The 25,253-nt window shown below is 56.2% G+C and overlaps 10 protein-coding genes across 12 annotated transcripts; 5 read left to right on the top strand and 5 right to left on the bottom strand.

Annotated features, from left to right (window-relative positions):
• Nucleotides 1-131: 131 nt before the first annotated feature.
• JDV02_006484 (RNA uridylyltransferase) lies at nucleotides 132-3,693 on the top strand. The gene has a single exon (XM_047987883.1). The coding sequence runs from the start codon at nucleotides 484-486 to the stop codon at nucleotides 3,628-3,630; it is 3,147 nt and encodes a 1,048-aa protein (XP_047843873.1). The 5' UTR covers nucleotides 132-483; the 3' UTR covers nucleotides 3,631-3,693.
• On the bottom strand, nucleotides 3,472-5,783 carry JDV02_006483 (uncharacterized protein). 2 transcript variants are annotated; one of them, XM_047987881.1, is made up of 2 exons: nucleotides 5,397-5,783; nucleotides 3,472-5,335 (listed from the first exon to the last, which is right to left on the bottom strand). In XM_047987881.1, the coding sequence occupies exons 1-2, from the start codon at nucleotides 5,603-5,605 to the stop codon at nucleotides 3,829-3,831; spliced, it is 1,716 nt and encodes a 571-aa protein (XP_047843871.1). In that variant the 5' UTR covers nucleotides 5,606-5,783; the 3' UTR covers nucleotides 3,472-3,828. The 2 variants fall into 2 exon arrangements, with proteins under 2 accessions (XP_047843871.1, XP_047843872.1); XM_047987882.1 differs by having other exon boundaries at nucleotides 3,472-5,783.
• Nucleotides 5,784-6,034: 251 nt separating this feature from the next.
• Nucleotides 6,035-8,494, top strand: PRS1 (Ribose-phosphate diphosphokinase). Its single transcript, XM_047987880.1, has 3 exons — nucleotides 6,035-6,221; nucleotides 6,323-6,470; nucleotides 6,555-8,494. Exons 1-3 carry the CDS (start codon nucleotides 6,111-6,113, stop codon nucleotides 7,790-7,792), a joined length of 1,497 nt encoding a protein of 498 aa, XP_047843870.1. The 5' UTR covers nucleotides 6,035-6,110; the 3' UTR covers nucleotides 7,793-8,494.
• Nucleotides 8,221-10,137, bottom strand: JDV02_006481 (3-hydroxy acid dehydrogenase). The gene is made up of 6 exons (XM_047987879.1): nucleotides 9,401-10,137; nucleotides 9,140-9,312; nucleotides 8,953-9,089; nucleotides 8,821-8,876; nucleotides 8,624-8,732; nucleotides 8,221-8,542 (listed from the first exon to the last, which is right to left on the bottom strand). The coding sequence occupies exons 1-6, from the start codon at nucleotides 9,958-9,960 to the stop codon at nucleotides 8,507-8,509; spliced, it is 1,071 nt and encodes a 356-aa protein (XP_047843869.1). The 5' UTR covers nucleotides 9,961-10,137; the 3' UTR covers nucleotides 8,221-8,506.
• Nucleotides 10,138-10,526: 389 nt separating this feature from the next.
• Nucleotides 10,527-11,228, bottom strand: JDV02_006480 (uncharacterized protein; the record flags this gene model as incomplete). Its single annotated transcript, XM_047987878.1, has 1 exon — nucleotides 10,527-11,228. One exon carries the CDS (start codon nucleotides 11,226-11,228, stop codon nucleotides 10,527-10,529), a length of 702 nt encoding a protein of 233 aa, XP_047843868.1.
• A 442-nt stretch (nucleotides 11,229-11,670) lies between these two features.
• Nucleotides 11,671-14,802, bottom strand: JDV02_006479 (uncharacterized protein). 2 transcript variants are annotated; one of them, XM_047987877.1, is made up of 6 exons: nucleotides 14,264-14,802; nucleotides 13,810-14,209; nucleotides 13,443-13,742; nucleotides 13,194-13,362; nucleotides 12,423-13,129; nucleotides 11,671-12,354 (listed from the first exon to the last, which is right to left on the bottom strand). In XM_047987877.1, exons 3-6 carry the CDS (start codon nucleotides 13,711-13,713, stop codon nucleotides 11,969-11,971), a joined length of 1,533 nt encoding a protein of 510 aa, XP_047843867.1. In that variant the 5' UTR covers nucleotides 13,714-13,742; nucleotides 13,810-14,209; nucleotides 14,264-14,802; the 3' UTR covers nucleotides 11,671-11,968. The 2 variants fall into 2 exon arrangements, with proteins under 2 accessions (XP_047843867.1, XP_047843866.1); XM_047987876.1 differs by having other exon boundaries at nucleotides 13,443-13,738.
• A 1,597-nt stretch (nucleotides 14,803-16,399) lies between these two features.
• Nucleotides 16,400-18,809, top strand: JDV02_006478 (uncharacterized protein). The gene is made up of 5 exons (XM_047987875.1): nucleotides 16,400-16,967; nucleotides 17,060-17,229; nucleotides 17,303-17,875; nucleotides 17,938-18,247; nucleotides 18,303-18,809. The coding sequence occupies exons 1-5, from the start codon at nucleotides 16,778-16,780 to the stop codon at nucleotides 18,656-18,658; spliced, it is 1,599 nt and encodes a 532-aa protein (XP_047843865.1). The 5' UTR covers nucleotides 16,400-16,777; the 3' UTR covers nucleotides 18,659-18,809.
• Nucleotides 18,810-19,384: 575 nt separating this feature from the next.
• Nucleotides 19,385-20,384, top strand: JDV02_006477 (RING-type E3 ubiquitin transferase; the record flags this gene model as incomplete). Its single annotated transcript, XM_047987874.1, has 3 exons — nucleotides 19,385-19,461; nucleotides 19,555-19,916; nucleotides 19,969-20,384. The coding sequence occupies 3 exons, from the start codon at nucleotides 19,385-19,387 to the stop codon at nucleotides 20,382-20,384; spliced, it is 855 nt and encodes a 284-aa protein (XP_047843864.1).
• Nucleotides 20,385-21,461: 1,077 nt separating this feature from the next.
• Nucleotides 21,462-25,116, top strand: YND1 (Apyrase). The gene is made up of 2 exons (XM_047987873.1): nucleotides 21,462-21,889; nucleotides 21,961-25,116. The coding sequence occupies exons 1-2, from the start codon at nucleotides 21,877-21,879 to the stop codon at nucleotides 23,982-23,984; spliced, it is 2,037 nt and encodes a 678-aa protein (XP_047843863.1). The 5' UTR covers nucleotides 21,462-21,876; the 3' UTR covers nucleotides 23,985-25,116.
• On the bottom strand, nucleotides 24,252-25,206 carry JDV02_006475 (uncharacterized protein). The gene has a single exon (XM_047987872.1). It carries the CDS (start codon nucleotides 25,065-25,067, stop codon nucleotides 24,444-24,446), a length of 624 nt encoding a protein of 207 aa, XP_047843862.1. The 5' UTR covers nucleotides 25,068-25,206; the 3' UTR covers nucleotides 24,252-24,443.
• Nucleotides 25,207-25,253: the final 47 nt, after the last annotated feature.

Raw genomic sequence — 25,253 nt, 5'->3', positions numbered from 1 at the left:
TAAAACGGTGATTGATTGTTGCACAGTAACTACCGTACCTCATTATTTTGAACGACAGTGATGTGTGGGACAGGCGTCGCTTGCTGCAAACGACAGTCGAACTCGGCCAGCTCCCCGTACTTCCAACATCTCCGTTTCAGTCAACTTGAGAGGAGCAGGCTATCGTCGCCGGCCTCGACTGAATTGAACACGGTTTATCCGTACAGTCAGTATACGCCGCATGGGATAGTATCTATTATCGTTCCAGCAGGCGCCTGTAGCCCCACGGTTGCAAGACAGACAGCCCTTGTCTCCATCGCCTGGAGCCCGGCAAACTAGGGAGACACTGCCAGCCACATCCGTTGAGGCAGCAGTCGGTTCGTTGGCCGGAACCTCACGAGATCCCATTGCATCTCATCTTACACCCAGGGAGTCCCGGTTCTATCGCGGTCGGAAGCGCCCGCATCTATCAAGGCCTTCACTCGAGGGTCCGGCCTCACCATCATGGCATACCAGGAAGACGGCTCGCCGGAGCCGCACAACAGCAACCAGGATACCGGTCTTGAGAGCCGTCTTCGGCGCGTCATAATCACGAACGCCCTTTCCAACGATACTGGGGTATCTTCTGCTGCGTCTGGGCCGCAGGCGCGACCGCCAGTGGCTGACCAAAACGCAGAGCCACAGCGCGATGCCCAACCGACAGGCTCCGGACACGACGAGCCGCGTTCGCCCAGGGCGGCCAGAAAGCGTCCAAACCAAGCCCAGAGGCGGCAGATGAGCTCGCAGCTGTCCATTCCGATAGATCGAGGACCACCGCAGGGACCCCCCCAGCATCCTCGACCGGGGCTCGGTTTCTCTGCCCCTCCGTCCAGGCCGTATGATCAGAGAAATTCCCCTGGCAACCCTCACTCGAGCTCTTCCTCGTGGGCAGCACGTCCAGACACGGCGTACGGCCACACTGCATGGCACAGGCCTGTCCCAAACAACTATGGAGGCGCACCCTGGGGCCCACGACATCGGCCACAGGATCGAAGCGTATCCTCCCAGGGGTCGTCTGCCTCAAACTTGGCGATACGACCCTCTGTTCCTGGCCAGAGGCCGCCGCAGAATCCGCGTCGACATTTGTTCCGACCAGAGGATGTGGCAGCGCAAGCCGCCATGTTGGACCGACTTTGCTATCATGTGGTCTCCAGCTCCGAGATCGAGAGACCGGAGATTGCGGAGAAGGAGGCATTCCGCCAGCGCATCCAAGCAATATGTCGACAAGTTATTTCTCTTCATGAAGTAGAGGAATGCGCGGCGACGGGTTTCCCCCCGACATCCGTGCAGCTCCAATGCTTCGGCAGCTTGTCATCGGGCTTTGCGACAAAGGCTTCGGACATGGATCTGGGACTGCTTTCTCCGCTCTCTGCCATACAGCCTGACGCACCAGGCTCCCCTATCCCGAGGCTGGTGGAGAAGGCATTCCTTGATGCAGGGTTGGGTGCAAGACTACTCAGCCGCACGCGGGTGCCCATCATCAAACTCTGCGAGCAGCCGCCAGCACCACTACGCGATGCACTGATCGCGGAACGCGAGAAATGGGAGAGTGGCGTAGATAATAGCCGCGGGGGCCTGGGTGAAGAAGCAAACGACCACGATATCGCCTCGCAAGCTCTCGAAGATGAACGTTATGAGACCAGAGAAAGCGAGCAAGGCCTTGTACCGGCCACTCAATTCGAAATACCCTACGCCAACGGAGAAACAAGATATTTTCAGCTCAAGCAAGGACCCAACAATTCTCTTACCTCATACTGCGGTTTGGCTAAAAGAATTCTACGGAGAGCCGGCGGACGAGACGTTACTTTCTCCAACGCTCATGAGTTTCTCGACCATGACTGGATCGTCCTAAACCGTGTGTGTGAGGCCTTTGTACGCGGCCTCTACGACACGAGATTACGAGAGCGACTCGAGAAGTTTCCTTCGCTATCATTCAGGCCCTTGTACAATACTCCTAGCAATCGTTCCCTCTCGGGCGTCTTGACGCAGGTAGAGGGCGAGGAAGCGCTCATGGCCTGGGAAATGTGGCCCGCCAAGGACCTTTTTCACGACTTCCAGCCTCACGTTGAGCAGACGCTTTTGGCATGGCAGAATCTCCAATGGAGTCGAAACTTCGGCGTCGATCCTGCCTCGTACGCCAGGGAACTGCAGCTGTGTCTCGACAAGATCAAAAGAATTCCGTCGATACAGCTTGCGATACTCACTCAAGGCCATGGTGAGACGTCGAGTCAGTATATGCAGAGGACAAGGACCATACAGGCCAACTTTCAGCAGGGAATGGACCCTCTCACGAGCGCGGCAAAGCTGGAGGTCAACGCCCGATATATTTCAGGCATTTTCGACAAGGAGACCCGAGACTTGGTCACGGCAGCGATAGGCTCTTCAGCCAATCAGGCCGAGCTGGAAGAGGTCGGGCAACTACACAAAATCTTTCAGCTCTCCAGAGATCTCGAGAAAGTGGTTGAGAAAGGGCCGTGCGACTCGGTGGACTTGGAACACATCCGGCGCTACATTGAACTGCTGCGCTCGCCCTTGTGCAGGGTCCAAATCGCACCTCGGGAATACAGCTACCGGATACCCGTTCCGCCGGAGCTATCGCAGGTCGTCGTTAGGATCAGAGAGCTGCCTGGATCTGTCTTTGAGACCTCCAACTCGCCACGGACAAGGCACCAAGATCCGCTCGAGTTTCCAGCCACCGGGGCTGGCGTACAATGCGACATCAACTTTTCAGCTCACCTTGCCCTCCACAACACCGCGCTTCTGCGCTGCTACTCGCTTACGGATCCCAGAGTGAGACCAATGGTCCTCTTCGTAAAACACTGGGCGAAGGTTCGGGCCATCAACTCCGGATATCGCGGAACCTTGAGCAGCTATGGCTACGTGCTGATGGTGCTGCATTATCTCGTCAATGTTGCTCGGCCCTTTGTCTGTCCAAACCTGCAGCAACTCGCGCCCCGTCCTTCCCCGGAGCTGTCTGCTGCGGAATTCGAGCGCAGCGTTCAATTTCGCGGATATAACATCCAGTTCTGGCGGAATGAGAACGAAATCATGCATTTGGCAAGCAATCACCAGCTCAACCACAACACCGAAAGCGTCGGAAGCCTGTTGCGCGGGTTCTTCGAGTACTTTGCTCAGACCGGCGTCTTGAGCAGCGGTCAAGGCAAGGGATTCGATTGGGGCAGGGATGTGCTAAGTCTGCGGACACAGGGTGGTCTTCTCAGCAAGCAGGAGAAGGGTTGGACCGGCGCAAAAACTGTCTTCGAAGTCCAAGAGGCAGCGGTTCCACCCCCAGGGAGAGGGGAGGCAAGGACTCTTGAGCATGCAGAACCCGGACAGCCCACCCACAAAGGCGATGAGGTCAAGGAGGTACGCCATCGGTACCTGTTCGCTGTGGAGGATCCTTTCGAGCTCGATCACAATGTCGCTCGAACAGTCACACACAACGGCATTGTTTCCATACGTGATGAATTCCGACGCGCTTGGAGAATCATTCGCACCGCGGACGGTGGAATTCCACACGAGGACATCTTGCAAGATGTCAAGGATGACCAAGACAGCCCAGGCTCGCTCTCTCGCCTCCTGGACGAAATTCATGGGCCCCAGCAAACTTAGACCCCTGTACAATAGTGTAAAGAAAACCAAGACTTAACCAGCATCTTGTGATGCACACAGGTGCCGCGGCCAACTCATACACGCGACAAAACCTTGCCCCCGATCATCTTTCGCGTTAGCCTACCCCCCACATGCTCGTGTCGTGTGTGCTTAAGTGCAGCCGAGCGTTTTCCACGTTGATCATAGCCATCACGCGACCTACTCTAGGGACAAAACGTCAAACATGTTTCGCCTTATCGAGTGGCCGGGCTCTGTTGGTAGAGCTTGGTTGGCAGGCTTACCAACACCACTAGCTGTGGCGTTGATACCGTGGTCTGTTTTATTCTGGCGCAGCTTTTGCGACCCGAGGCATTGTTCAAGACTCACGACAAGACCATTATACTCCGATAGCTTCCGGGCGCCGTCATTGAAGCTGTCGACGTCCGGAAAATCGTTCAGTTCAGGCAACTGTTCTAGGTATTGTTGTAGGGGCTTGATGTTTGCCGGGACTTTAGAGCAGACCGACAACGCCTGGCGAAGCAAGCGCAGAGAGTAGCACATGGCTTGCAGCTGGGCCACAGCGTGCACAGTGTCCCAAGAAATTCTGCTGCGGTTGGCAGCGGGTGACTTCGCGGGCTGCTGAAAGATGCTCCATGCAAGCGATCCCTTGTCTCTCTTCTGGCATTCGATCACATCAAGGACCAGGCAGGCCAGTAACCAGAATCGTGAGTTGTGTCCCGGAACAATTGCGGACACCTTGTGCAAGGGGGCCAAGAGCTCAATGGCATAGCCTTGAAGGTCAGGACCATCTAGTTCAACACGTCTACCCTTTTGCGTCGCGCTTTGGATTCGTCTGAATTCCAACACCGAGACAGTAGGATCAGGGCCGATCAGCAGCGAGTACGCCAGCTGTCGCACGCTGGTACTGTGCTCCCACGCATTGCCTCGAGTAGGGTCCTCTGTAAGCACCGGGAGGAACATGTGGGCGTGGCTTGTGGCGATCGAGGTTGACTGAAGCTGAATGGCAAGCTCAGCCAGTCTCGGATCAAGGCTACCGTTCTCGAGCGGGCCATGGCCACAAGGCAGCGGAATTTGACTGATGTCGGAGCTCCGGTAGTCCTCGCAGAACTCTGCATACTCCTTCTCGTGTAACGGAGGCGACGAGCAAGCCTGAAGTATCTGCGCCAATGATGCGTGCTGTAAGCGTTTCTGCTCATAAGCCAGCCGTACGAGGCCGTCCGTTGGTGACTGTCCGAGTTGCTCGCAGATACGCTTGGGCCCATAGCTGCAAACCATGATGGTGGAGTCGACTTGCCTCTGGATGTCACGAAAGAAGACAACCTCGGCGTCGCCAACTTCGTGCACCAGCAAGTCCGAGTCCGATGTCAGAACAACACCGCCATTCGATAAGGCATGTCTTGCGCAAAAAGTATCCGCCTCGCCGGGCACCATGAGGACTCGTTGCCGGTACTGTACACTTGACTTCAGGGCTTCAATGACGGCCGGTACAAGGAAGGCGGGATCTGCAAAGGATCGAGATGCAACGGCCCCTTTGGCGAACATGTCGGCGCTTCCGAATTCATGTCCGCAGGCGAGTTGCCGTACCGGACAGCCCTGAGGATTGCTCGAGCGCAGATGAGCAATCTGCGTGGTGCTCCTCAACAGCCTCTCCATGCGGACACGGCGTTTCGCCAACGGCAAGTGCCCATCGAAGTATATTGCCTGACTGAGGTGCGCCCTGTCAGCCCCTGCATCAGTCGTACATGAGGTGCATGGCGGTGAATTACACGTCGATCCGCTGGCGGGACACTTCGTCTAGCCACGCGATGGCCGTCTCCCCAAGAAGCCGATAAGATGGCTGGAGGTATCCGTTCAGTCTGCATTCGTGCAGTATATGATACGCTAGAGCAGGCCCGTCGATGACGACGGCCTCATCTCGAAGAGGGCGGACAACGCCGTATGGCTCCAGGGTAGCCGCGAGATGGGGGATGCCCATGACGCCGCGCTCAAAGAGCGATTGTTGAGGCGTTGAGAGCCGTTATTGATTCGGTTGCAGAGCCTAGGACCAGCTCTTGCCGTGTTTCCGGTCCATGAGAAGCCTCTTGATGCCTCGGTACCTGGGACAGGGCGACGAGAGATGCCGCAGTGTCTAAATTCCTCCAACCTTGTCTCCCTCCCAACAAAGTTGAAGGTTGCTAGCAAGAAGCAAATTGTACTTCGCACAGATCCACACTCACTGTACCCGGCACACTGTGTATTTCACGCGCCACGGAGCCCAAAGACGAGTGGGTGGATGCACTGCCAAGCTGGTCGTGCGAACTGTGCAGACCATAGATACGCACTGTATACATCACCCTGATTAACTGATCCCACGCATATCTGAACCGAGAAAAAAAAGGCTGCCTCCTTCGCCGTCTCGCACTACCCCAACCTCCCCGCCATTCTCCTCCATCTCTCTCCCACGAGCTTGTTGCGCGCTGCAAGGCACGGGCACGGGCACGATGCGCAACACGCTCATATTTGCCGGCAATTCGTGCCCGGTTCTCACGGGACAGATCTGTGAGAACCTGGGCATGACACCTGCTGACGCGGAGTTGACTCAATTCTCCAATGTGAGCATCCCACTAAGCTTCGTTCGCCCCCTCCCGCGAAGCTGAAGGACTTTGTCTCAGGCTATGTTGGGTTTGGATCTTGCTAACCCGACGGCACGAAGGGCGAGACCAGCGTCAGGATCTTGACTAGTGTTCGTGAAAAAGATGTCTTCGTCGTCCAGTCAGGCAGCCCTCGGATCAACGACTCCATCATGGAACTGCTTATCATGATATCTGCATGCAAGGGCGGCTCGGCAAACAAAGTAACAGGTTAGTCGTCTCCCAACCCGCGGCTACACACCTCTCCGTACCTCTTTCCATCTACCGCGTCCACATGGCTCACATTTCTGCTAGCCGTTCTGCCGTATTTTCCCTACAGCCGCCAGTCAAAGAAGAAGTCTCACAGGGGTGCCATCACTGCGCGCATGCTCGCCAATCTTTTGGGTGTTGCCGGTGTGAAGCATGTCATCACGGTCGACCTTCACGCGTCACAAATGCAGGGCTTTTTCAAATGTCCCGTGGACAACCTGCACGCCGAGCCCATAATTGCCCAGTGGATCCGACGTAACGTCGTTAACTGGCGGGAGGCCGTGGTGGTGTCTAAAAATGCAGGTGGCACCAAGCGAGTGACCTCGCTTGCTGACGCTCTCAAACTCAACTTCGGCATGGTCACAACAGATCGAAAGCGGGGGACAAACATGACTGCAAGCATGATCATGAGTCACCTGGATGCTGTTGAGCGGAAACCCGTACTTGAGCAATCCATGGATAACGCCGCAATCGACTCGAGCAATGTGGCGGAGGCACGGAATGTCAGTCGACAAGAGAGTCCGCCGCGGAAGACAAGGACCATTGCGGATCCCACCGGCTCGCCAACGAGGCGCGCCGAGGAACCCTCTAAGACGTCAAGCAAATCTTCAGCCGCGTGTAAGACGGATGCGACGCCGCCACGGCAATCTCTTGAGGTGCCTGCACCAAGCGATCAGGACTATGATGACCGTCGAGCACAAGAAGTCATCCATGGTCGGCTTGTGCAAGGTCGCATTGTCGAAGATGATTTTCCATCTCCCGCAAGGTCGGCGACAGACAATAGCATCCCAGACGACGACCCCATGGCCATGTCCCATGCCTCGTCATTCTTCGTACCCGAGCGGCAGTCGCTAGGGGGAGGTGGAGACCCAGCTACCAGCTCTGACGAGGAGGACAACGCCTTCCAGAATCCAAAGGCAGAGCACATGATCACTCTCGTGGGCGATGTGCGAAACCGGACAGTCTTTATAGTCGACGATATGATCGATAAGCATGGTTCTTGGATTGCCGCCGCCGAGACTGTTGTCAAGAAGGGACTGGCGAAGAAGGTGTATTGCATTGCGACCCATGGCGTCTTTGGAGGGGACTGCCTGGAGCAATTGCAGGCATGCGAGTGCATCGACACCATCGTCGTCACCAACAGCTTCCCCATCAACCAGGACAAGGCGAAGAACATCAGCAAGCTGGTGATTCTTGACCTTTCTTTTCTCTTGGCTGAGGCCATCCGCCGCAACCACTATGGCGAGTCTATATCCCCACTGTTCCAGCACACGGGAGACTAAGCTGAGTTGGCCTGGGGGCATGTGGTCTCCTTCCCGGGCTAGTGCGCGCGCGCAGAGCCACATATCGGGAATCCTGTGTTGCACCGTTTGCTTTTCTCCCTTCCCGGCAAGCGTGGCGTTTAGGATGAATTTTGGTAAGGGACCTGGAAGTTGTTTATCTGCCCCTTCCTGGGTTGATGAAAGCCTACAACTAGAAGGCAATGACGAACGGCACGGTGCACTGCGGCAGCGTAGGTCTTCCATCCCTCTGTTGGTGAATTGGTGCATGGCGGGATAGTGTATCCTCGATTCCCGTGACGTGACTCATGCCCATTACCACCGTCTCTTTATCATTCTGATCCCAGCGGTGCTGTCGCTTGCGACGGCAAGGGTCCGATTCAACCTAGAATGGATTCTTAACGGAACGTTGGTAGATAAAATTTCATCGACCCGAGAAGGCCCCTCTCCCAAACCCTTATGGTTGCGGCGCTTGCGCCGGTGGGATAGGGGCAAGAGAACTCGTCGAACATGACTGTGTATGAATTTTTCTATCTGCAGAAGACGTATAGCGTTGCATGGCGAGGCAGGAAATGACGAAGCAAGTACCTGCGCGGTTCTGAACAGTAAAGGGCCATCGTGGCGGACGTGGGGTGGTGCCTCAAATTTGTACCTGCAAATTACGAATGATCTCTACATCTATATAAAGATAGCCACTGAAAGCGCATTGAAAGTAACTCAAACGTTTTTGCGGTGCATGATGAGCGCAGATGCCTATTTGTGTGGCAAGTGAGCAAACGGGATTGATGAGTGTATTTTCAAGAGGGCCGGGAGGGAGCGCCGAGACACACTGACCTGGTGGTTGGGATAAATGAGAGTGTCGGCAATGACCACGTTCTCCCGTCTGGTGGCAGTGAAGACGATGGCCTCGGCAATGTCATCGGGAGTAAGAGGTTCGACGCCACTGGCAAAGATGTAGGGTCAGCCGAGCGCACAGGTGGGCGTACATGTGGTGCGTCTCAAGCAAAAGGGGCCATGGTTGAATGACTTACGCGTACACGGCATCGGCCTTTGCCTTGTCACCGTAGAATCTGACGAGAGAGAATTCCTGAGCGGGAGAGGGGCGTCAGCGCAAGCCCGACGCATGACAGCAAGTCGGGCACAGTGTTGGCGTTGGGACTCACAGTCTCGACTTGACCGGGGTCGATCTCAATGACCCTGATTCTGGTGGCGATGAGCTCCTTCCTTAGGGTATCAGTGAAGCTGCGAACCGCGGCCTTGCTTGCGCAGTAGATTGAGCCCCCGGGGTACGCCTCTCGGCCTAGGCAGTCAGCATAGACCAGTGAGGGCCAGCAGCGAGGGTGCTCATACCAGCAATAGAGCCGACGTTGATGATGTCTCCTTGACCGCCGCCTGGTCGGCCCTGGAAGATGGGGAGGATGGCCTGGGTCATGTTGATGAGGCCGGTCACGTTGGTGGAGAAGACGACGTCCATGTCTTGCTCATCAATATCCGGGGCCCGCGCCACGCCCTTTACAAGGCCACTTAAGGGAAATTGTCCATCAACAAGAGTCTGCCTACGGCGGTGATGACGGATGGAATACGAAAAGGGAGAGGAGGGGTTCGACTCACGCGTTGTTGACGAGGACGTGGATGTCCCTCCACTCTTCGGGCAGACAGGCAACAAAGCCGCGGATCTCGTCGGCATTGCTGACGTCGAGTTTGACGGGAAGGACCTTGACGCCTTGGCCGACCTCGTTGCGGATCTGGTCTGCGAGGTCGCGGAGCGCATCAACGCGGCGGGCGGTGAGCACGAGGCGCAAATCGTTGGGGCTTGTGCGAGCAAACTCCAGAGCGGTAGAGCGGCCAATGCCCGACGACGCGCCGGTGATGAGGATGGTCTTGCCGGCAAGGCGCTGGGACGCTGCCGAGGTCATGATTGTCCTGGCTGGCGGGAGGCGAGAGCGGGATGATGCGTCGACGGCGACGGTGGTTCTGGCGAAGCGGCCGGCGATGAGGGGCGGCGCGGGGAGACCACGACGTGCTGGCGGCGGTGGTGGTGGTGGTTCTAGTACTAGAGCCGAGGAAGCGATGCGGCGGCGGAGGAGGAGGTGGAGGTGCGGAAGATGCTGCTGCTGCTGCGGCTTGGAGGGGGGGCAGCGGGGAGCGAAACGGGCGACGATGACACGCATCAAGCCTCAATGCGCGGGCGGACGGTCCAGCAACGAAAGCCGAGGCGGGAGGGGTTCGCGCTCTCTCGAGGTCGGGCGGAGGCAATTCGAGTTGGAGTGTCAGGGGTGGTCGTGACACCTTGGCTTGGCTAGATGGCGAGCTTTTGGTGTGTGTATTGATTGCGGGTTGGTTGACTGATTCCCCGCGTGTTGCTCGAGTTGGTTATTAGTGGAGTACGGAGTACTTCGTACTACTACTGGTTATCAATCGGTCGACTGGCCGGGCGAAATCAAGCCCGCATGCCGAACCCGCTCTGCTGGCGGCGCGCGCCCTTGCTGGGTGTTGTTGGTCACGTCAATCATGCAATTTACTTTCTTATTTTCTTAAAAACATTTTCTTATTCTTATTCTTCCCCCCCCCCCCCCCCCCCCAGAACGACGTATTGTTTTCCACCCATCCAAACCAGAATACTAGCAAAAACTCGGATGCCCTGTTTGTCCACCAGACAGACCGACCCAACACGGACTTTCTTCACTTGCCTGCGTGTCACCGTGGCGGTCCAGTCACAGTCAGTTTATCATCAACCTCAGTTGCCGCCCGTGGACCAGTGATTGTCGGCCCCCCCGGTGAAATAGCTGGCTATGCCTTTCTTCTCGACGCCCCAGCCCCGGAAATACGTGCCATTGGGTGCGCCGGCGGGACAGCCGACGACGTAAAAGGTGCGCCGTTCTCGCTCGGCGACAAGCTGGCCAAACTGGATCATGAAGGCGACCAATATGTTCAAATGCTCAACGGACGCGGAGCTGCTCACCCCTCCCCACAACTGCAACATGGCCGTGGCATCGCCCCAGCCGCCCCAGCTGCCCCATTCGGCGTTGCGGGCGTTGACGTAGTCGAAGGCGAGTTCGCGCACGTCGCCGTCGGTCTTCTCCTCGAGGAAAGCGAAGAGATCACGGCCATCAGGGCCTGGCCAGCTGCCCCCGAAGTCGAACAGGTTGTTTTCCATCTGGTAGCGACACCGCATCCACATGAAGTCGCGCTCGTAGTACTCTCCCTTGTTGAGCGTCCTGGTGAACAGCTTGGCCGCCTTGTCTCGTGCCGCCAGCAAGGCCGCGCAGTTGCCCTCTGTCGGCCCCGTGGTGTTGCTCTGCTCGGCCTGCGATGCGAGCCTCGGTGTTGCCTCCATCTGCTGCTGCCTCGCTCGCGTCTGCTTGTTGGCACTCGCAGGCTCCTCTGGTGCCGCCTGCGCCCACGGCCAGCCAGTCGCCGCGACCGCCACTGCTGCCATGTTGACCAATCGCACCATGGCCTCTTCTCTTCCCCCTTGCGTTGGGTTTGGTTTTTTATCCCTTTGTCGTTGATTGACTGTTGACGTCGCCTTGGATTCGAGTCTTTGCTGTTGAAGATCGGCGTTTGGTGATGGCAGTCGCCGTCGTCAGACGTCAATTCAGGAGAGAGACCCGTCTATGGAAAGACGAGGTATCAGAGAGGAGTGACAGACGCCATGACCAGGGGAATATGTATATACAAGCCGAGACCGGCGCTTCAATTTTGCTTTGCCATTTCTCTCGTGTCCCGCCACTGCCAAATTACACTTTGCGCCGTCGAGACGTGCGCTACTTTACTTGGTCCGCAGCACCACGATGCAGACCGGTGCCGTGATTTGAGCGCACGTCATAGTCGCAATACATCATAGATGGACCTATTGACTCGGGTCCAGCTCGCTCTTTGGGGGCCGTGTGCCTCGCGCTGCCCGTCAACTAAAAATAAAATCGAGGCAACCCAAATACAATCTTATGCCGCCATCCAGAGCCTCCAAAATCTTCTGTGCCATGCTTTATACAGTGCGTCAATGTCAAACTATAAACCCAATGCCCATACCTCTCCACTGCTTCTCTCTTGGACCAGGCCTGGGTCCGTAATGGGACTTTGAATGCCCCCCAAAGTCGACTCATCAACCGCAATGAGGCCCACAGGTTGCAGGAGGGCCAACTTGTTGTCACGGGCCCATCGCCAAGTTCCTTGCCACTACACTGCTCCGGCCCTAGTCTGATCCGTCGGATTGCCCGGTATTACAACACTGCCTTCATCTTCGACCATTGCATCCCGCTGAGATTGGCTCCCTGTCGCGCGTTTTCGATAGCCTGCCAGCGCCACGAGGATGGCGGCTCCAGATATCGCGGCCGCGCATACCATGCCCTTGCGAAACGCCTCATCGTATGCCTCATGAACAGTTTCCAACCGTAAAAGTGTCTCGTTCCAGCCGTCTTTCAAACGTTCCGCATCCTGGGACCCCTGGGAGAGGGTCGGAGCATAGGGTTTGGCTGCCTCCCCACGCACCAGGACCGTCGATGTGGATATACCCAAGCTACCTCCAAGGACGCGCAGCTGGGCCAAGATGCCTTGAGCTGCGGCTGCATGTACTAGTTAGCAAGTGATCTGCACCATGTGGCAGCTAGCTGGCTCTGGAATCCTGACACACCGTGGTCCCTCTGGGGCGCTTCCACCGCCACGAGAATAGTTGCTGCAGCGGTCGACAATCCGAAGCCAAACCCAGCAAACGTGAGAAATCCAAGGGCCTTCTCGTCGTCCTTTGCTCCCGCAACACCCGTTAAAAGTCCGCAGCCCAAGGTCATGAAGCAAGCCCCGGCCAGTATGGTCTCACACTGCGCGTTCCTTGCTGTGTTCACCTTGCCACTAATGACGCTTCCAACCGCAGACGCCCCCAGCATGGGGAGTAGCGTCATACTCGAAAGTAGCGCACTCTTACCACTCACTATATGGGCTTTTAGAGGAAATGTATACATCAACAGTAGATAGGGATAACCGAGGAACATTGTTGACACTGCGGCCGCCGCGTAGGTCCTGTTTCTGAAGAGATCGACTGGGAAAGCTGGAGAAAAGCCACGATGCATTCTCCTCGTAGCAAAAACCTCCCAAACAATCAGTGCCAGCCAGCCTGTTCCGCCGCCTACAAGGGGACCGATAAAGACAGCACTGGCCCAGCTCGGGTTCTCAGTCTCTCCCATATTCTGGAAGGCGAAGACAACCAGTACAGAGGCAGTAATTATCAAGAATGAACCAGCATAGTCGAAGTTTTTCCATGAAGCGCCTTCTCGCAATGATAGCCGGTGAGTCTGCGGCCAGGCTGCGAGAAGAATGATGAGAGAAACAGTTCCAACCGGCCCGCTAGACATGGTACGTCAGTCCCCTCGCGCACTTTGTATGGGGAGGGAGTCCCCGCCGCCCTCACTTTATCCAGAAGACCCATCGCCAGCTCGCGTATTCTGTTAAGATGCCACCCAGAATCGGGCCGAGGACTCCGGAGCCCGCGATTACTAGGCCAATCAAGCTGCCAATGTGCTGTTGCAATTCTCGAGGGCACAGCTCAGGTAAAACGACCATTGAAAGAGCGTATAGACCTGGTGTTGGGTTGGCGGTCTGATTAGAACATCGAGTGACCGTCACACTCACGTATCCTTCCTTGTCCGGAGTCACGTACCTGAGCCCCCGATTCCTTGGAGGGCACGAAAGGCGATCAGCATGAAAAGACTTTTAGAAAAGCCGCAAGCCATGGAGAAGACCAAGAATAGCAAATGCGCGGCAACGAATGCATTTCGTCTCCCGATGACATCTGAGAATTGCGCGAAGGTCACGGCGCATCCGAGGTACGAAAGGGTGTATGCCAGCGCCACCCAGTTGACAGAATCAAAAGACCGAAAGTCCCTGGCAATCACGAAGAGACTGGTAGCGATGATGGTAGAGTCAGTCATAGACAAAAAGAGGCCGAGGCAAACACTGTCTCGTCCATGCGACCGTGTCAGCCGTTTTGCCACTGACGGCAGACTGCACTTTCACGCCCGACGTACCCAGTGCTAAGCAACCAGAAGCGCCATCGGGGTACTGAGGCACTCTTGATGGCCGCAGTCGATGAATTAGATACGCGTGGAACAGGTCTGCCGTCTTGAGGGAGTTCCGGCTGTCGGCGAGGGGTCATCTTTGACTGTGATGAGTTACTGTATTGAAGGGAGCAGAGAGGCCTCGAGGCCACGGCGAGATCAAACAGCTTTGCGGGGGACGATTTGCTCCCCGCGGTGCTCCCGGCGTGTTGGTGATTGCGTGCGAGTGGCGGTGGGCTCCTGTATCGAGATGAGCTCTGGATTCGAGCCTGAGGAGAGAGCAGCGAAGACCACGCAGCTCTTGGAAAGGCAGCCGGTCAAATAGTGAACGATGCTTTGTTCTCCAGAGAGCGAAGAGGATGTCTTGGAGCTGGCAAAGGGCATCCATCAGCCGACGGCCATTAGGCGGCAGGATCCCACCTACCTAAGATCCGGAGCTCAGGAGCGCCGCGGGGAAAGGGGGACTCCAAGCAGGGTGACTCGTCGAGCAAAGGATCCACGGAAAGCTACTGCCGTGCAGTATCTAAACATCTGTCCGGCCATGAATCCAGAGATTTCGCCGAGATGGCCGGAAGGGGGTAGGATAGGATACTAAGGTGCCGAGGGCGCAGACGGCCACCCTGCCCATCCGCCGCAGCGTGCCCGCCCGCCCTACCCGAATGGGTGATACCGGACGATGTGGCATGGGCGCAGAAGAGAGACGGCACGATGCCAGCGCAGCCTGCGCATTGCTGACCGAGAGATTGCTTGTTTGTCCAATTCGTGCAGCCCGGGTCGGCGAACAGGACGCAGCTGGAAGCGGTGCAAGCAGACAAGAAGGCAAGCTCGGCTAACCAACCAGTGCTAGGGCAAGGGACCAAGTCGACACTGCAGCAGGGCTGCAGCAGGATCTGAATGGCGCATGCGGCATGGAGATGTGCGTGGCACACCGTGACAAGGTGGCAAAGCGCCAACCAAGACGAGATGGGACAGAGGTACGGCCATCATCTCATGTCTTGCCTTAGGAGGCACTACAGGTACGTGTCTCCTTCAGGTAAGGTACAGGTACCTAGGTAGGTACTCACTTACAGGTAGGTAGTTACTACTTCAATACTACTAAATCTAGTAGAAGATTACCTTGATACCTTAGTAAGGTAGTAACTACTACCTGAGCGGCAAGGAGCAGCACCGGCCATGCTTGCCCTGACAGCCCGTTCCACACCCCGTTCCTGCCATCTCAAAGGACGACTGCGTTACGATCGACGGCCCTTTGGGCCTGCAGACAAGCAAATGGACGGCCGCCTTCGTAATCCGCTGCTCGCCTCGAAACGTTCGTCGCAGTCTAGTGCGCAAAGGCTACCAAGGTATAGCGATAATCTGTGTTAGATTGGACCCTGCAGCATCAAGTACCTCAGATATATATGGCCGGGCATGTGAGCAAGAACGAGCGTGGTATCCGGTGCAACCCGACGACCAAAGTCCGTGTACAGGCCCAGAACAGACAGTTACCCATGCAACACATGGCCGGTCATGGCCTACAAGCAAGCTCGTGTTATCAGCAGCCTTCTGGTCTGTGAGCGTGCTAGGCGTGGTGGCACGGTCGGACGCGTCGCTCACGGACACGCAACACGGACTCGGCCGGTTTGGCCCTTGCCGCATGCCCGCGTCTGCCAAGTCCATCTCGGCCGGGATACAAGCACAGCCCGTTGAGGCTGGCTGTATTCAGAAGCCATGGTACCGCATGCCGGGACTCGCCTACAGTGCAACCTTGATCCTTTCCTTTGCGTCCTAACCAACGAACTTGTGTGAGCGTAATGGCCCAACGCTCATAGCCTGCAGCGGTAATGGGCTGTCGCTTTGTCTTTGTGAGCCATCGCCCTGTCTAGTATCTTAGGCTGGTCCGCGTCGACGACGCTGAATGTGCTGGACGTTTCCCTTCGCAGGGTGTGGCCCATTGCTTGCTGGCATATCAACCGCCGCCTAGAGAGACCCTGGTCATGATGCTGTGAAACGTGAGGATGAGGATGAAGATGAGTGCCCAGAAGCCGCTGGCTACTGGCGCTCGAACTGTTTTGCGGTGCCTCGACCCGGATGGAAGTGCAGCCCGGGTTTATATTCGCATAAACGAGTCCGGCAAGGTGTCAGGCGAGACGAAGAGACGACGTTTGAGGTCGATCCGGGCTGCACGAGACTGACTAGAGGAAGAAATATAGCTGAAGTAACTCTATATAAAGTTTATATAGATATTATTAATAAAGCTTTTAATATATATTAAAGGCTATAATAATATATTTTTAAAAATATTAATTTTTTAAATAATTATATTTAAAGTATATTACTTTCTTAGTAATTTATAAATCTATAAAATTATAAAAAAATATAAATATTTATTCTAAGGTATTAGATACCTAACTTAGCTAATCTTAGTACTTAATAGATAGGGCTAGCAGTGTAGCTCTATTAGATAAGTACTTGCTCAAACTACCAGGGTGCTTAATAGCCATAAATACCTACCTTACCTTAGCAAGGTGCTACCCAGGCTGGGTACTTGCTGTACCTCGCCAAAAGTGTCGCCTCCACCCCGGGAACTCACCTCTACCTCAGTAGGCTCTGTCGCGTCCCTGGATGCCAATCCGCACGCTTCGTGGCGCCCACTACTCCCGCTCTCCTTTAGCTATTTACCAACTCTACAGCACGACAGCAATACTGGAATGCGCACGCCCAGTCGAGATCGACCTCAGATATCCATGCGCGGCCGTTTGCCAGCTGTGTGCGGACGCTCCCCTCGGTAGTATTGCTCTCCTCTCGGCGATCCAGGCAACCTGCCCATACGCATCTCTCGCCGGACCCTCGCGCGTTTGTAATCTAGCAGCGTGCCGTTGATTGCGCCATAAACTCCTCGTCTCATCTCCTCTACTTAAGCACAAGCTTTCACCCATCGCACCGTGCTCGGGAGAGGATGACTGAAGTCACCAACCAGACGCCACCTGCCCTTCATGGCCCTTCGGCCAAAGAGAGGAAATATGACCGGCAGCTGAGGCTCTGGGCCGCGTCTGGCCAGGCCGCTCTCGAATCGTCCAACGTTCTTCTCATCAACTCTGGGGGAGGCACTGTGGGCATCGAGGCATTGAAAAATCTTGTGCTCCCTGGTCAGTCACCCGCGCCCGGTGCCCCCAGGACGAGCCATTCGTCTGCTACAGCCGCCCCGGCGTACAACCGCTGACCACGTGTGGTCGGACAGGCATTGGCAGATTTACTATAATCGACGCCGCCACCGTTGACGACGCTGATCTTGGTGTCAACTTCTTCCTCGACGAATCCTGCCTCGGAAAGTCTCGTGCTGAATGCTGTGCCCATCTTCTTCAGGAACTAAACCCGGAAGTCGTTGGCGATTGGCATCCAAAGACCCGGGTATGCCTATGCTTGCTTTTTGAAGAGCCGTGTACGGTAATGTTGGCTAATGAGCGGTCTTCATTCAATCTAGAGACCCTTGGATCCAAATGAGGCCCTAGATGGCGTCGACGTCTTCACCATCATCCTGTACGTTCTGCCGCTTCCTGCAGAACAGATTGACGTGATCAGAGCATACGCTCGAAAGCACGCCACGCCTTTAGTCGCAATTCATTCAGCAGGCTTCTACTCCTACTTCAGAATTGATTTGCCGTACACCTTTCCAGTTGTCGATACGCATCCCGAAGAGACAGCAACCACGGACCTAAGGCTTTTGAGCCCGTGGCCGGAGTTGTCAGCATTTGCCAGCGAGATGACCAGGGGAATCGACGCTCTCGGCGACCACACCCATGGCCATCTCCCCTTGATTGTCATTCTCTTACATCATCTTGAGCTGTGGAAGGAGACCCACGATGGGTCTTTTCCAACAACCTACGCAAACAAAGTTGCTTTTCGAAACCAGATATTTGATGCTATGCGAAAGAATAATCCCGAAGGGGGCGAGGAGAATTTCGAGGAGGCCATCTCCGCTGTCATGAAGCACATCACCCCTTCCTCTCTACCCAGCACCCTGCAGCAAATCTTTGAGTTTCGCCATGATGCAGAGGTATGTCAGCACCCTTCACAGCCACCTAATACTGGAGTCTAAACCCCGCCGCTTGTGACTAGCATGGACCAGAGACGAGCTTTTGGATACTCGCACAGGCAGTGCAGGAGTTTTACCGCAGACACCAGCAGCTACCAGTGCCTGGTAATTTACCAGATATGAAGGCCGAGTCTAAGATCTACATTACACTCCAAAACCTGTACAAGGATAAAGCTCGCCAAGATGTCGCCGAGGTTCTGGACATTGCTCGATCCATCAATGGCGGGCTCGCACTTGATCCCGCCGAAGCCGCGCTGTTCTGCGCCAACGCAAAATTCATCAAGCTCATTAATACCGGGGAAGGAGACGGGTTGGCCATGCCGCAGATCGTGGGTAAGTTTCAACCATTCCATGTGACGCGGTACCGGGCAATACTGAGCCCGCACAGGTGCACAGTTGGCCAATGATGAGATAGCGGCCATTGCTGGCCCCGAAGTTCCCACATCACTCATCCAGATATACCTCGCTCTGGCGGCCACGTCCCACACTGCTTCGTTGTCTGCAGATGAGATTCTGGCCTACATGAAGGAGCAAGCGCCCGCTCTCGACAACAACGAAAAAGCCGCGCAAGTCGCCAAGGAGGTATCAAGAGCGGCAGGCGCTGAGCTACACAACGTCTCCGCAGTGACGGGAGGCATGGTCGCTCAGGAGGTGATCAAGATTATCACCCAACAGTACATACCTATTGATAACACGTGCATCTTTGATGGTATAGAAAGCCGCTGCCAGGTGCTGCGGATGTAAGTAGAAAGGCGAAGCTGGCAGGGTGTCCGGATGCGTGGCTCGGCAAGGGAGCATGTCATGCACAAATGCGAAACTCCAACAGAGTCCTTGCTTAGAAGAAGGCGAATAGGCCTTGGTCAAGGCTCGCTCAGTTGGGCTTGTTATGATTGTACTGGTAAGCCCAACGTGTGGTTCATCATCACCATCCGAGCTACTTCGTACGTGGTAGGCCATTCTGTTGCTTTGAGCGCGCCACACCGGTGCCGTTGCCCACACCCTGCTACAAGTCGAGTCGTCTGTGCCATTGCCGGAACGTGACTGTCGTCCCACATGGACGCGCATGTGAACGAGTTGAAAATCCGCTCGGGCCGGTCGCAGCTGCCTTGCCAGAGACCAGTCAATTCCACTTGACCCCCCTTCCCCCGAGACCACGCATTTACACAACACGAACTGCCGCGCTTATGGCCCGGACCCTCTAATCCTATCCGAGGAACGCTAGAGGTATGTATCCAGTCCAGATCCTTGGTGGTACATCAAATCACTGGTCGTTGTCAGGACGATCTGCCATACGATCATCACATCAGCGCCGAGCCGACCTCTTCCTGTGGTTCCGCCTCTGCGTTCGCGCCGGGGCCGGGCCTGGGCCGGAGTCAGAACCAACACATTGCGTTGACCCGCCGAGGTCGACAGTCAAGGAACCCGGAGCCCGCTCGCTACGGCAAAAGTCGCCCAAGTTACAGCTCCAAGATGGAGCACGCCCTCACTTGCAACAATCTCAAGTGCAGAAAGGAGCTTGGAGACCGCGCTCTGGTGACGACGTGCAGGTAAAGGCATCCTGCACTGCACCCCTTTACGGCCGTCCCTCGCTCAGGGTGATCGCTGCGCCACTGCCTCGTATAGTTTCTGACGTTGGGAAGCCATATTTTCTGCCTCGACTGCGTCCATGTTCTCGGTATCGCAAAGCAAGACGGGCCAAGGGGTACTGCCTGTCCGGCATGTAACGCCCACCTTTCCAAACCCGATGATGCAGTCATCACCAATCTCAATCCCAGCGAAGACTACAAAACTAGCGTCCTCAGCGGCCTGAGCCCGCACATTGTCATGGAATGCGCGGGACGCGCGCTGAGTTTCTGGGCGTACCAGACGACGCAGGAGATATACTATCAGCAATACCTGTACAGGACTTTGACGGAGAAGTACAGTGCCCTCAATGTCAGACTTGAACAAACCGTCAGCGACGCCAATGCGGAGATTGAGCGCTTGCGAAACAGGGTCAATGGTCAGTCTTGCTCCACAGCATAGCTGGAGTTGCCCAGGCTGATTTCGCAAAGCTTGTGAGGCTGAGAGCGAGATCATGCGCCGGAAAAACGAAGAATTGGCGCAGGCATACAAAGACAAGAGTCGGAGGTTACTTCAAACACAAGAGCTTTATGATCGCGTGAAGAGGAAGGTAGAAATGGGCCAGATTGAACGAGCGGCCTCCGAAGCCGTAGATTCATCGCTCAATGTCCCGCCGCGAGAGCATCCGCATCGCGAACACCACGGCCGGGCACCAGAGTTCGACGTTGCCGGACCTAGTAATCACGGCAACAACAGGGTTGATATGCGTCACTTCGGTCGTGGTGTCCCAGTCGCCGCCACATCCCAGGTTCCAGTGGACAGGAGCGGCTGGCCTGGCACAGGGCCCCGCCTGCAAAGCAAGTCGATGCCCCCAACTTGCCTCGCGGTCAACCGGGCCTTATACTGACAGTCACGGCAGCGGGGATGTTTGACCCCTCAGGCGGCCTAGACGCTCGACAAAGGCTTGGGCTTGTCTCACAGCTGGGGAATAGGAATCAACATGAGACTCGAGAGGCAGCTGCGCCTCTCAACATGGGTCCAAGGAGAGGCATGGTTCCGCCAACTTCTGATTTCTGCCAGGGGAGAGGCAGCTTGTCTGGCATTGGCCTTTCCTCTGGGCTAAAGGCAAGCCAGCCCGCCGACGTCACGGGTCTTGGTGCACCCGTCAGGTTACCATAGTAGGGGTCGCTTTGGTGCACTGGCCACACACACGATGACGTCTCAGTATCCATGCTTGCCATGTGAAAAGAGCTGGCGTAGTGAGGCCTTCGGGACTGTGATGAAGGCATATTTGTTTGTTCAGCTGCCAGGTTCTAGTTCGTCAAGACAATGGACAGTGAGCGTGTTTTAAGGCGCACATTTGGATCGATGTGAGTGCAGTGAGTGTTCATGGCACATGCGAGGCGGAGGCAGAAGGAGGTCACGCAGTCAAGGCGAAGGAGACACGGGTCAGCGAAAGGCCGTGGCTGCCATGGTGTGTCCCAGACTTCGAGGTGTCTTCTGGTCTCCAGCACAGTGGCCTGTTCTCGGCGGAGTAGTCTCAAGGTACCTAGGTGCCTACCTTGTAGAGAGAAACGATTGAAGCGAATGCAACTCGCACTTGTGGTGCTACCTACCTCGTAGCAGTTGCGAGGGTAAGATACATAGGTATACGCACCTCGCCGGTGCGCACCGAATGTGCTATATTGTACCTAAGTACCTCCCCAGTACCTAGGTACCTTAGGTACCTGGGGGCCTCAAGTAGATACCGTGATTAGGGGGCATGCCATGTGTCTAAAGGTACCTGGATGATGTCAGTTAGGTCCGTTGTGAGCGTTCCTCCGCGAAGGTACGACGACGGGACCTGAGGTGGGGTACCGCGCAGTATCAGTTGCACCAACCAAACCTGGCCTCGCGGCCCCGTGTGCCGCGAACGAAAGTCTGACGATTTTTGATGTGGATACGCGGCCTTCCCTCCTGGATGAATTGATTCAAACCGGCCTTTGACGCAACACGAACCACCACACGGCATCAACTCGATCGGCCATCTCTCGCTTCACCTTTCTTGTTTCAACGTCATCTCTATGCCCACGCCTACGCAGTCGCCAGAATTTTCCACGACGATTCTTGCGGTCTTTGGCAGCTGCCCTGTCCATCCGACCGTTTCCAAAACGGCGCCAGCCCGCGAGACGTTCGACGCCATTCGCCCCGACGCGTTCGAAGCAACTGCCTCCAATCGCCGTTCCTCCGCCCGTCCTTTCCCGACGCCACGGCCACGTATCGAGAAAGTTGCGTTTGCGTTGGACACTTAATTCTACTTCCGCTCGCATAGCGCGCCTGGGCAGTCGCTTCGTCACGGGCATACCTCGCCAATTGACATCGCCCGCGGTGCGCGGCCTCATGCGAGCGCTTGCGTCCCCATGGGTAAACACTGTACGTCGTCCTGCCCTTCTTCTTCACTCGAGCCTCAATGTCCTCTGACGCGCGGTTCTGACGCTGCAAAGCCCGGTATGGTGTCATCCTCGATGCCGGTTCCTCGGGGACCCGCATCTACGTGTACAAGTGGAAGCATCCCGTCGCCGCAGCCAAACATGCCTCAACGAGCGAGTTGCGGAGCTTGCCAAAGCTGAAATTGAAGAAGAGCAAAAAGATCCATCCCGGCGTGTCCACATTTGCCCAGGATGTCGCCTCCGTGGGACCGGACCATCTCCAAGCGCTCATCGATGTAGCCCTAAAGGAGGTGCCTGCAGCAATGGTCCCCGAGACCCCCGTCTTTCTTATGGCTACCGCAGGCGTTCGATTTCTCCCTAAAAATCAGCAGAGCGACCTTCTGCAGGGCATATGCGACTTCTTTCGCAAGAACACGATGTTCGGCCTACCGGACTGCAATTCGCACATCCAGGTTATTTCTGGCGAGACGGAGGGTCTGTATGGCTGGCTCGCTGCCAACTACCTCTTAGGTGGTTTTGATCATCCTGAGGAGCATGCCCACGGCAAAGGACATCATACATATGGCTTCTTGGATATGGGAGGGGCATCAGCCCAGATTGCCTTTGCCCCCAATGCCACCGAGGCTGCGCTGCATGCGAACGACCTCAAGCTTGTTCGTATGCGCCGCATAGACGGCTCCCCGGTGGAGCATCGTGTTTTTACAACCACTTGGCTTGGCTTCGGTGCCAATAAAGCTCGCGCCCGATACGTCGACAGCCTCAAGGAAAACTACGCAGACGATGCCCTGGAGATGCCCGATCCCTGCATGCCACGCGGCTTGCGTACAACGCTTGACGGCAAGCCCCTGGCCGGCAACGCGTCAAACAAGCCTGCTCTTATTGGCACCGGCGCCTTTGATGAATGTCTGCGAAAAACCCATCCCCTACTGCGCAAAGACGCCCCCTGCGACGATCGACCCTGCCTGCTCAATGGCCAGCATGTTCCCGCAATCGACTTTGACGTGAACCACTTCGTTGGTGTGTCCGAGTACTGGCATACCACGCATGGCGTCTTCGGCAAGGAGGATAGAGCCTACGATCTTTCCACATACCAGCATGCCGTTATGGAGTACTGCAGCCGCGATTGGACGGCCATTGAAAGTGGATTTGACAAGCGAAAGAAAACCCTCGAGCAAAAGACGCAAGACGCTCGAGAGGCGTGTTTCAAGGCCTCGTGGCTGATCAATGTCCTACACGAAGGTATAGGTATCCCGCGACTGAGTCTGGAAAGCGTTCCTAATCCCGGGATCAACGCCACCAAGGACGCTGCGGAGAAGGCAAAGGAAAAGGGGTTCCTGAGCCCTTTTCAACCTGTGGACAAGATCGACGGCGTCGAAGTGAGTTGGACGCTTGGGAAGATGGTCCTTTACGCTGCTGGGCAGATTCCGGACCAGTCAACGGCTTCGCTGCCGGTAGGGTTTGGAAGCAATGTAGCGTCAGGCACGCCCCCCGACTTTGAGCATGCCGGGTCAAGACCACTTCACTCCATCTCAAACTCGGACGATGGTGGCGACAATCTCAGCGTGGCGCCCAACAAACCGACTCTGGGCCTCGCTGTGATTATCCTTTTCCTTCTTATTGCGGCCTACATCCTCCGCAAGCCAGACAGAAGACGACGGCTGTTGAGTGTTGTTCGACGAAGGCGTCGATCCGGCTCGGGACGGAAGCCCACCAGAGGGGCGCTGTCCTTAGCCAGCAAATTGTTTGGACGCAACACAGTGGCGTATGAACGAGTAATGGAAGAGGGAGACGCCGCCGAGTTCGAGCTTGACGACGTGGATTCTGATGAGTACGACTACTCCGACGGCAGCGAAGGCTCGCGGACGGGGAAGAGCCGGGGCATCTCTACACCTCGCCTCAACGTTGAGCGATTCGAGACCCAGCCGACGTCTGTGATGGACCGGAATGGCTTGGCGCTTCGCACAGAGAGTCGCGAGAGACTAGCGCCGTCACTGCAGATGCTCAACGCCGGGCGGCGGAGCAGAGCAGGCAGTCCGACAAGACTTAAAAGCCCCTTTATCACGGCAGCGGAAGATTAGTGCCTTGGGCCGTCAAATTCGAGTGTTCGGCGGCCGGGAAGTCGCGTTCATAAGAGTCGTGCAATGTCGGTGTAGGTGTTGGCTGGCGAACCACATTCTCGACCTACCTTTGTCCGTCCAGCAGACGTCAGTCAGTCGATTTCTGGTAGCGTATTTATGCAAGCGGTAAGGCCTCACGGCGCGGGCCTTGGTCACGGCGTTTCTCTTGGACGTGGTTGCTCCATACGGGTGAAATTCAAAGTGTGCCGACGATGCTATGAATGCCCCCTCTTCCGATGCTGTCTCCGTCGCACTTCTCCGAAACACGACGGTTTTCCGTTTCCCTGCTCCCCGCAGCACGCTGGGCGTCGGGTCAGGGACATGGAAGTGACAGGCATGACACGCACAGTGCAATGTAAACGGAGGCGCTGCAAGCCCGGTACCGCCATGGCGTCGTAGTGATGTTGCAATTTGCTATCTTCAGTCTGTCTGTTTCTCGAGGAAACTTGGGTCAGCTCGAACGCGTGACTCGAACTTCCGCCACCAGTCCTCAAAAGCTCTCAACGGAACCACCTCGACACCCCCTGTGCCAGCTGTGCCGCTAAAACTGGCCAGGAAGTTGAACGCGTTTTGGATGATGCGTTGGGCAAGAATGGCCGTCGACGGCCGAGCGGTAGAAGCGACGGCACCAGTGGTCTTGCTGGCGGTAAGCTCCTGGAGACGTTGGCCAACGGTGTCGGCGGGCTCAACGGACACGCCGATCACAAGGCCGCTGGCCTCGGGCGACGAAGAGGCAGAGGCCGAAGAGCCGCCGCCGACCTTGAACATGGCGCTCTCCTTGCCGGGCCCGATGCCGCCGAGAAATCGGAAGTTGGGGGTGCCGCCAGACTGGGCGGCTGCGGCGACCTCGGTGGCGGTGGCGAGGTATATCGCGGCCGCTGTGTTTTCAGGAAGGACGACATTGGGGAGTAGAAAGACGACTATGTGCGAGTAGCTCTTGTTGGTGGGCAGCGCGTAGAGAAAGGACGTCACAGACGGCGTCGATGTCGGTTCCGTGATGAGTGGCAAGCCCGCGGGGACAATGCCGAAGAGCGGCCCAGACATGGCTCTATCTTGTTCGCTGCGTATGCATAGATGCGAATTTGCAAGCGAGAGGCGCTGCGTGCTCGCTTCACCTCTGCGCCTTCTGAGAAGTGAGAGGACGCTCCACGGCCCTTTTCAACCTGGAAGTGTTCAAACTGGCGTCCGGGCTTGAGGTAAGGGCAGGGCACCGTATAACTTAGTACCTAT

This window comes from Purpureocillium takamizusanense, chromosome 6, assembly GCF_022605165.1.
Source record: "Purpureocillium takamizusanense chromosome 6, complete sequence".
In the NCBI taxonomy this organism is placed as follows: Eukaryota; Fungi; Ascomycota; class Sordariomycetes; order Hypocreales; family Ophiocordycipitaceae; genus Purpureocillium; species Purpureocillium takamizusanense.
Note: the sequence above shows the minus strand (reverse complement) of the source record. Positions and strands in the feature narration are given on the sequence as shown.